Source organism: Macrosteles quadrilineatus, unplaced genomic scaffold (genome assembly GCF_028750875.1).
Source record: "Macrosteles quadrilineatus isolate MER2022 unplaced genomic scaffold, UCM_ALF_1.0 Scaffold_2__2_contigs__length_208266976, whole genome shotgun sequence".
Classification (NCBI taxonomy): Eukaryota; Metazoa; Arthropoda; class Insecta; order Hemiptera; family Cicadellidae; genus Macrosteles; species Macrosteles quadrilineatus.
Genome location: NW_026542595.1, coordinates 33,588,463 through 33,598,223, shown reverse-complemented (window position 1 = coordinate 33,598,223; position 9,761 = coordinate 33,588,463). Strand labels below are relative to the sequence as shown.

The window sequence follows — 9,761 nt, the reverse complement described above, 5'->3', positions numbered from 1 at the left end:
TAACTAATAATCAATTTAATTACGTACTTCACTCGTACATTGTATTTGGCTCCGCAACAAGATGAGTTAAGCTATTCTTGTCATTGTTTAGTGCTAAAAAGAAAATTAATAATTTACAACCAAAATGCGTATGTTTTTTATATAATGAAAGCAAATAAATTATTAATGCTTTGGTTTGAACTGTAACCATTCTAAAGAAACTAAAAATGCAAAAAAAACTAAACTCATTCCTAAAATTAAATTAGATAAATAAAAAAAAATTAAGTCATTTTCATAATATTTAAATGTGACAATAAATTTATACTTTAGACACAAGGTAAGCTTTTGGCATTTGCATATGATGCTAATAAATACAGTAGGACCATGAAACAGTTTGGCGTAGTTATATTATAATTTAACAAAAAATAAAAAAGTTTTGGTGAATAAATTATTTAAGTAAAACGAGAGATTTTAAACAACAAATAAATATCCTACTTTCATCCGTTCAGAGATTTGTAAAATTATATTGTATCTTTTTTACTTTGATCATGCTCTTATAATTTATTGTTAATTTAAACAGAAAAAAAAAATAATAATGAACCCCTTATCAATTATGTACATTTTTTGTTATTATTTGAATTGCAAAAAACAAACAAGAAATTATCATTAAAAATTTGCGTGCATGAGTAATAAATAAAACAGTTTAATGCTAAACATAAACTAGTTCTTATCTGTAACAATAGTAGTGTCGTTTTGAAGGTCAGTCGGGAGGTCCACCAATCTCGTCGCTACTTTCTTAGCACCGTTGTCTATCCACAGTATTCTGCCGTCCATGGTCCAGACCTGATGTGGTCTGCATACTGCTTACTGAAAACTGCACTCAACACAGTTGTACTGGAAATGCATGTTGTAGCGCACCTGATGTGGTCTGCATACTGCATACTGAAAACTGCACTCAACACAGTTGTACTGGAAATGCATGTTGTAGCGCACCTGATGTGGTCTGCAAACTGCAATACTGAAAACTGCACTCAACACAGTTGTACTGGAAATGCATGTCGTAGCGCACCTGATGTGGTCTGCATACTACATAATGAAAACTGCACTCAACACAGTTGTTCTGGAAATGCATGTTGTAGCGCACCTGATGTGGTCTGCATACTACATAATGAAAACTGCACTCAACACAGTTGTACTGGAAATGCATGTTGTAGCGCACCTGATGTGGTCTGCATACTGCATACTGAAAACTGCACTCAACACAGTTGTACTGGAAATGCATGTCGTAGCGCACCTGATGTGGTCTGCATACTGCATACTGAAAACTGCACTCAACACAAGTTGTACTGGAAATGCATGTTGTAGCGCACCTGATGTGGTCTGCATACTGCTTACTGAAAACTGCACTCAACACAGTTGTACTGGAAATGCATGTTGTAGCGCACCTGATGTGGTCTGCATACTGCATACTGAAAACTGCACTCAACACAGTTGTACTGGAAATGCATGTCGTAGCGCACCTGATGTGGTCTGCATACTGCATACTGAAAACTGCACTCAACACAGTTGTACTGGAAATGCATGTCGTAGCGCACCTGATGTGGTCTGCATACTGCATACTGAAAACTGCACTCAACACAGTTGTACTGGAAATACATGTTGTAGCGCAACTGATGTGGTCTGCATACTGCAATACTGCATACTACATACTGAAAACTGCACTCAACACAGTTGTACTGGAAATGCATGTCGTAGCGCACCTGATGTGGTCTGCATACTGCATACTGAAAACTGCACTCAACACAGTTGTACTGGAAATACATGTTGTAGCGCACCTGATGTGGTCTGCATACTGCAATACTGCATACTACATACTGAAAACTGCACTCAACACAGTTGTACTGGAAATACATGTTGTAGCGCACCTGATGTGGTCTGCATACTGAAATACTGCATACTACATACTGAAAACTGCACTCAACACAGTTGTACTGGAAATTCATGTTGTAGCGCAACTGATGTGGTCTGCATACTACATACTGAAAACTGCACTCAACACAGTTGTACTGGAAATTCATGTTGTAGCGCAACTGATGTGGTCTGCATACTACATACTGAAAACTGCACTCAACACAGTTGTACTGGAAATTCATGTTGTAGCGCAACTGATGTGGTCTGCATACTACATACTGAAAACTGCACTCAACACAGTTGTACTGGAAATTCATGTTGTAGCGCAACTGATGTGGTCTGCATACTACATACTGAAAACTGCACTCAACACAATTGTACTGGAAATTCATGTTGTAGCGCAACTGATGTGGTCTGCATACTACATACTGAAAACTGCAAATTCGTCGTACAAATTTCACCCTTTTTTGCTTTTATGCATCTTTCCAATGGATACTTCTATCAACAGTGAAAAATTGTGATTGTAATAACACGAATGATTCGTCAGGTAAATGTTTCCAAAACGTTTGCTAGAAAGTATTTACCACATAAACTTTAAAATATATATCAGAATAGTAACAGTCAAGAACAGTAGCCTCAGTAGAAAACGTTAAGTAGTTTTATGTATGTAGTTTTACCACCTTTACTGTAAACTGATTAGTTGCATGTTCTCTGAAGTTTATACAATCATGAAATGTTCACCATTGAGAAAAAACTACTACTGTATTTATTTTTACATCAGAGTGAGGTAATGTCACTATTTTTTGCCCCATAAACGTCAAATGGATATAGATTGTTGAGTTTTTGATGAGAACGTAATAAAGATGAAAGTGTCTATATAACTCTAACTCGTTCATTAGCATAACACACTGTGAAAATAGAGCATGGCGCTACAAGAACATACTAGTGAGCTGTCAAATGTCATGTTCTGGTATAATATAGACAGTCCTGCGGTGCCAGGATAGAGTAGTCTGGTTGTCTAGTAGTGTGGTGGAGTTGATGTCTTTCCCAGGTGTAAATATTACTAGTATACGATATTTGTATGAAAATTTAACTGGAACGATATGTGACAAGAAACGGATCGATTTGTCTTCCGAGAATTGCTACTTTCCTCTGTTATGATTGGCGTATAGTAACTTTTATAAGGGTCCTTAGTGAATAGGTATTCCGACCTTCTGAGAAAGATTTTGCCATTTTTTGTTTAAATTTAATTCTATAAGGCCTATTTTAAACTGGACTACCAGTTTTATGAGTTGTTAAATTTTAAGTGGTATAGCCCATTTACTGTAATATATAGTAACCATGGACGAACTGTTCATCTGTGCTGTAACCCTGGATTAAATTGGGGATGTATTAAAAAAAGCATCGTTCAACGCTTAAGCAGTATTTCGTTTAAAGCCATTGGTAGCTTCGATTCTCCTACTTGCGCTTTGACAGTCAACGTTATCCAAATACTTGGGATATATGATAATGACGTAGGAATGTCAAGGATCAGCTGTAGTTAGTTGTATTGCTGTTTCATTTGATGTTTTCTCGAAATGTTTCTTATATGATAGTTGATGTAACATAAAATTAGAAGTATTTTCAGTTTGGACGGATTAAAAAGTTCTTAGGATACGAAATAAAACACTATTAGACTGCAGGATATCTTGTCAGTGGCCAAATTCAGTTACGAATTATTTTTTAATAAAATAAACGGTATCAGCATTCTGACACATACTTTCTCCCATAAGTTTGTCAACAACCTTTATCATGCGTAAGCGGTGAGATTAAATAAACGGAAATGGAATTTGTACAATTTTCTTCAGAATTTAAAGGACTATAACATACTAAATTTTTATCAAAATCGTTCGAGCCAATTTTGGGAAAATCTGATTTACCGTTATTTTATGGGGTTTTTATGGGAAAATAACATAATTTACAATAACTTTTGAACCGTAATTTTTACAGAGATAAGATTTGTACCATTTTGTTCAGAATATAAAGGACTATAACATACTAAATTTTTATCAAAATCGTTCGAACCATTTTAGGGAAAATCCTATTTTTCCGTTATTTTATGGGGTTTTATGGGAAAATCTCCATTAAAAATCAAAATTTCTAAAAAAAAAAAAACTTTCAAAATTGTAAGAACTATAACATACTATGTTAAATCAAAACCGGATTTTTGTCTAAAATTCCATTTTTTGTTTTTTTATGGGGTTTTTATGGGAAAATAACATAATTTACTATAACTTTTGAACCGTAATTTTTACAGAAATGGGATTTGTACCATTTTGTTCAGAATTTAAAGGGCTGCAACATACTAAATTCTTATCAAAATCGTTCGAGCCATTTTTTAGAAAATCCAATTTTTCCAGTTTTTTATGGGGAAATCCCCATTAAAAATCAAAATTTCAAAAAAATGAAAAAACGCCTGGAGATACCATGGATTAGAACCTACATACCAAATTTCATCGAAATCGGACCACAGGTGTAGTCTCTAGCTCTGTACACATCCAGACACACAGACACACAGACACACAGACACACACACACACATACACACCTACGGGGTTTTACCGAATACTCGCAAACACCTAATTGTGGCATCTTTCAACCTGCGGCCACCAGTGGATGAAGGAAGGTGGTAGAAACATGTCTGCATCGATATTTTTAATGAACACTCCATTTTAACATCTAACATTCCAGTTTTTAAATTGTGGCACCATGCCACAAATCGGTATATATCAACAGTGTGTGGACAGGATGCCACTAATGCGTTGTAGTGCTTGAGCGGTGTGTGCGCCCCCCCTACTTCTCGCGTGCGCTGTTGCCAGTTCTCCGTTCTAGTTCCTTCATTCCGTTCTGTATTCATGTAGCTATGCCCTAGCCGCTGTAGCTCATTTCCCGCGCTCATGACGTCGTCTTTTATTAGTGTAAGGATTTTATATGAAGTTTTTTTCAAAGCTCCAATAATTTTTACAATTATTGGATTTAAAGTCAATGGACCAAATGAAATGTCGTGAGGATTACATAAAACTACATGCTATTTTGTTGATATTTTATCGTCACATTGTATGTATGGTTTACGAACTGAGATACTTGGAATAAAGGCCTTAATGTGCTGGGTAAATTATCAGTTTCATGGGAATCTATATATTAATTACGTAAGCCGATTCTTTGCGTCAAAATTGTGGGCGACTGGGAAGTCGTAGAACGACGTGAGAGGGCTCAAATTAAAGGTCTTTATCCCGTGACGGCGGGAAAAATAGTGAAATTCCCAAAATCTTAACACAAAATTAGATATAACGTACAATGTTTTCCATAAGAATAGCATTAGAAGGCATTTACTGCTGATTTTTGTTTACTTCAATCCAGCTGATCGTGATTTTATCATTAAGTAAGCTTACATTTGGATTACTCATTTGCCAGTCAATTCTGCAATGTAATGTATAGGCTACTATACAGGGTGATTGATATAAGTGTGCCAGCCGTTTTATTCGAAAACTATCAGAGATATCAAAAAAAGTTAAATGGTAAGTGCCTTGGATTTTTTATTAAAAAATTTGTCGTCAAGTCAAAAAAATTATTTTAGCCGCCATTTTTCCAATATGGCCGCCAACCTTGATTTTTCTTATGCAACACCCTGTATTTTATGATGTATTCTGGTAGAAAATGTAATTTTAAGACGATTTCATTCTTGTAACTTTTTTCATAAACCTAACCGTTTCAAAGATAATAATGGTTTAAGTTGTGAAATTTTGAATGGATTTCTAATAAAACAGCTGGCATGCTTGCTTAGGCCTTAATCGAAATTCTTTCTCATGCAGAAATTTCAAAACTTTAACCATTATTATCTATGAAATGGTTATGTTTATGAAAAAAATCCCCGGAATAAAATCGTCTTAAAATCACATTTTATACCAGAATACATCATAAAATACAGGGTGTTCCATAAGAAAAATCAAAGTTAGCGGCCATATTGGAAAAATGGCGGCTAAAATATTTTTTTTGACTTGACTACAATTTTTTAAATAAAAAATCCAAGGCACTTTCCATTTAACTTTTTTTATATCTCTTATAGTTTTCGAATAAAACGGCTGGCACACTTATATCAATCACCCTGTATAAAACCAACTATATAAAGGGATAACGTTACCTTTAATAATCAAGACTTTTTAGTTATGTCAAAGTTGAAATAAATTGTTTTCAAGATTTAAGAAACGATTCCAGATTAAAAGAAGATCTTCTTTGTTTTTATTTCAAAACATATGTAAAAGATTTATTCCAATTTTTTTTTATTTACTAACATTTATATTTGAGATTTATTGTATTTCGTTTTCTAAGCGGCCGAACTAGTGTTTAATCAATATTTTGTATCCGCAAAATAGTTGGTAATTAGACGTTGACTAGGCCCTTTTTTTGGTAGAATATGTAAATCAATCGCACCTTTAGGAGGATTAACACCACATACTTACACTAGGCTAATAGTGGTTTTTTAATGTTGATCACAAACAAATTTAGGTCCAAGTTCTGTCAATGGGATGCCTTTACTTAAGAATAATTTTGTTAAACCTTTACAAAATGAGCATAGACTTAGAAATAATAACTGGGTAGGGTATCTCAACACACCATTTTTTGCCTTTTCTTATTTGACGAAGACAATTTCCAATACTGTATTTCAATCGGGGAAGCCTTGTTATCAGCATTAACCAAAAAACCAAAGCTACCTTAGTAAACCAATATTTATTCATAAACATGTTTGCTGCCTTTAGCAGTTAAACTCAGGAATCATTCAAATTCTTTATTGAACATAACGTTATCAACAAAAGCAAACAAAGACAAACAACAAACTGTTTTGTTTTTTTTTGCACAAAAGATATGTTGTAGTGGGATATCTAGGCCTATCCTGACATATAGATAATTTGATTCTGAGTTTGTTTAAATATTCCAACAATAATTCCTTTTCCGTAGCTTTTTAGGGACTATGTCCCTACAAGCCACTAGTTTACATTAAAATACGCAATAAGTATGACTCCGTTTTTTCTGTATGCATATAATTAATTCATGGTAATGTAAAAGTATGTGTAACGAATTTTTCACCTCACTATGATGTTTTTAGCTGTTTTACATACATTTAGCTGGTTTATATTGGTGGCTGAAAGTTACGTTTTGCTGGCCATGCCAGCTGTCATCGTCATATGGGGACCGAGCAGGGGTTTACATCCCTAGGGCCGCAAATTCAATTCAATTTTGTCCTAAAAAATGTATACACATCTCTAAGATTTGTTGCCAACTAACAAGCAATTTAAATTAAAAAAAAAAACTATTGTTAATCATCCTGCAAAACTGCTAATAATTCATGATCAAATTTTCATCAGAATTCCGTTAGTTTAAATCAACGATCACATAAGACCAATAGATGGAGGAGCACATCTATATAACTAACATACAAGCAGTTGAAGCCAGGTCCGCCATCTTAGTGCAGGTTAGAAGTGGTAGATGCCAATGAAAACGGCACCAAAACTCAATGTCCAGCTTCAAAATAACTTGACATTTAGACTAAAGGTAAATCGTTGACACTTCGTGTGAAAGATGTCAATTAGTCTAGGACACTATTGGTTCTAATTAAAAGCTCAAAAGTTTATATTTTCTATTTTAAATCTTGAAATAAAGTCGGTACTTTTAAATGAGTTTTTAAATATGACATAACAAAGTTCGTCGGCTGCTACTGTTTTTATTTCTTCGTCAGGTAAGTAAAAAAACGGTGGATTTTGTGGCTAAAGAGCTCAATTTCTTGGATAATATTTTTTTTTTAATTTTTATAAAGGAGAGTTGTATAAAGAGTTTCAGAAACCATCTTGTGACTTTGAAAATTTTTACATTGTAAACCAAACGCTAAACCTTTAACACACTTTAATACGATATAGATACATATATTATAAATTAATTTGTAGCTTTTTAGAATTTTTCTTTCGCCCAACAAGTTTTTGTAATTATTGTTAACTAACTTTTTCTAAGATACGGTAAACACTAGGAAACAAATTAAAAGCGTATTTTAAAGGCCATTGTTCAACCGTCATGAATTGTTACATACCAACCTTTAGGGCCCATTGGTGACATTGGGGGGTGGAAGTCTAAATTTAGTTCATTACAATTACGTCAATGACCTTGAGCTCTGCTAGTAAGATGCTGTGGTATGGTAGCGTGTCGGGGAGAAGGGTTATTGTTAGTAAGAGGCAAGTCTAGACTGGTCCTATGTCTGCGCGGTCCATCACTAGTTACTTTCTTTACTTATTTTTTTTGAAAGCCTATGTGTCGATTATGTATCTTGAGCAATGTAAAATCAAGATGACGTTGTTCAAACTAAGATATAAGTTTGGACTTCCTTGTGTGACCAAAATAGTTGCCTACAGAGCAACAGAAGAATCTACAATTTCTTATAAAATCAGTTTTATTGACATTTGCAGACAGTTTTATATAATTGTTTTAAGGAAACCCAAAATCTATTGGCAATCATAAGTTAATATGATTTGAACTTTTTGCCTTATACAAATGAAATACCATGTGCATATTGGTCCTCTGGTCCTGTTAATACAATTTTTTGAAGGGTTTCTTTTATAATTTAAAACTATATCATTGCACAAGCATTTTCAAGGACTCTCTGCAGTTTTGCGTACTCTTGCAACTACTAATTCAAGAATCAGTTTGATGACCGATTAAAAATAATGTGTTTATACGTTATAAAGATTCAACTGTTAAATATCATAGTTTTTGAGGATGGGACTGGAAATTTAGACTATATTAAAGATTTGCATTCATAGTAGAACATTATATACTTTAAGTAAACCAACAGAAAAAGATTGTTTAAAATTTTCAAGTTCATTTTAGAACAAACTGTTTGCTCCGCCTCCCAGTTAACTGAGAATTTCAAGAAGTAGAAACATATTAAATAAATAATAAGTGAAGTTAAATATATCCCACAGTGATTTTAAAAAACATTACACAAACTTCACGGATGCCAATATACTTCTAACAACCTTACTAGGAATTTCCTAAAACTGATATTGTACGTTGAAATAGGTTTATCTATCTATCTATTCTATTCTATTATATATATACTATTATAAAGAAGAGGGGGTGTCTGTGTGTGTGTTTGTATGAGCTAATCTCAAAAAATACTGATCCGACTATGCTCAAATTGCACACAAATGAAGCTACAGCTCCTAGGATACATATAGAACTATTACCGCTTCGATATACACCTAGGGCTTTGCCCCGTGGGCTTTCAAAAATCTGAGATGAGAGATTTAAAAGTAAATATTGATTGATGGTATCCATGGTAACAAAGAACAAACCTAGTAAGTTTAAAAATGTAAACAAGCAGAACTAACTGTCAAATTGATTTTGATTTCTCAATTCAACACAGCTGGTTCAAACCTTATTAAATACTGCACGAATATTAGAACAGAGAGGGTAAGGATTATAAATTTAAAATAATGATGTCACTAGCCTGAATTTATTTAACATTACCTAAAGGAGCTGTCAAACCATATGTTAATGTAATTTCATTATTATAGGATTGTTTCAGTTACAGTACTTCATTTGTTTATGATCTAACTATACTGAGTCTGTTATAATATTTGTGAAATGTTGTAATATTATTTATTATTTTTATAATAATTCATTTTAAAATAAATCATTCAATGGATATAGGAAATAATCAACATTCTATATTGCCCTATCAACCTAGGCCCTTACCCTGAGTTATGGGGTATATTCTTTTGATTTATTTGTTTGTAAAAAGTAATATAATCCCCCTGCCCCAGCAAACCTATAGACTGAGCCAA

At 33.6% G+C, this 9,761-nt stretch overlaps 1 protein-coding gene across 1 annotated transcript; it reads right to left on the bottom strand.

Moving 5' to 3' along the window:
• Nucleotides 1–1,370: 1,370 nt before the first annotated feature.
• LOC128984058 (zinc finger protein 44-like) lies at nucleotides 1,371–2,207 on the bottom strand. The gene has a single exon (XM_054403341.1). The coding sequence runs from the start codon at nucleotides 2,205–2,207 to the stop codon at nucleotides 1,371–1,373; it is 837 nt and encodes a 278-aa protein (XP_054259316.1).
• Between the last annotated feature and the right edge of the window lie 7,554 nt (nucleotides 2,208–9,761).

Excerpts from the sequence above, each read along its gene's own strand:
- LOC128984058 (XM_054403341.1), bottom strand. The coding sequence starts at position 2,207 with ATGAATTTCCAGTACAACTGTGTTGAGTGCAGTTTTCAGTATGTAGTA.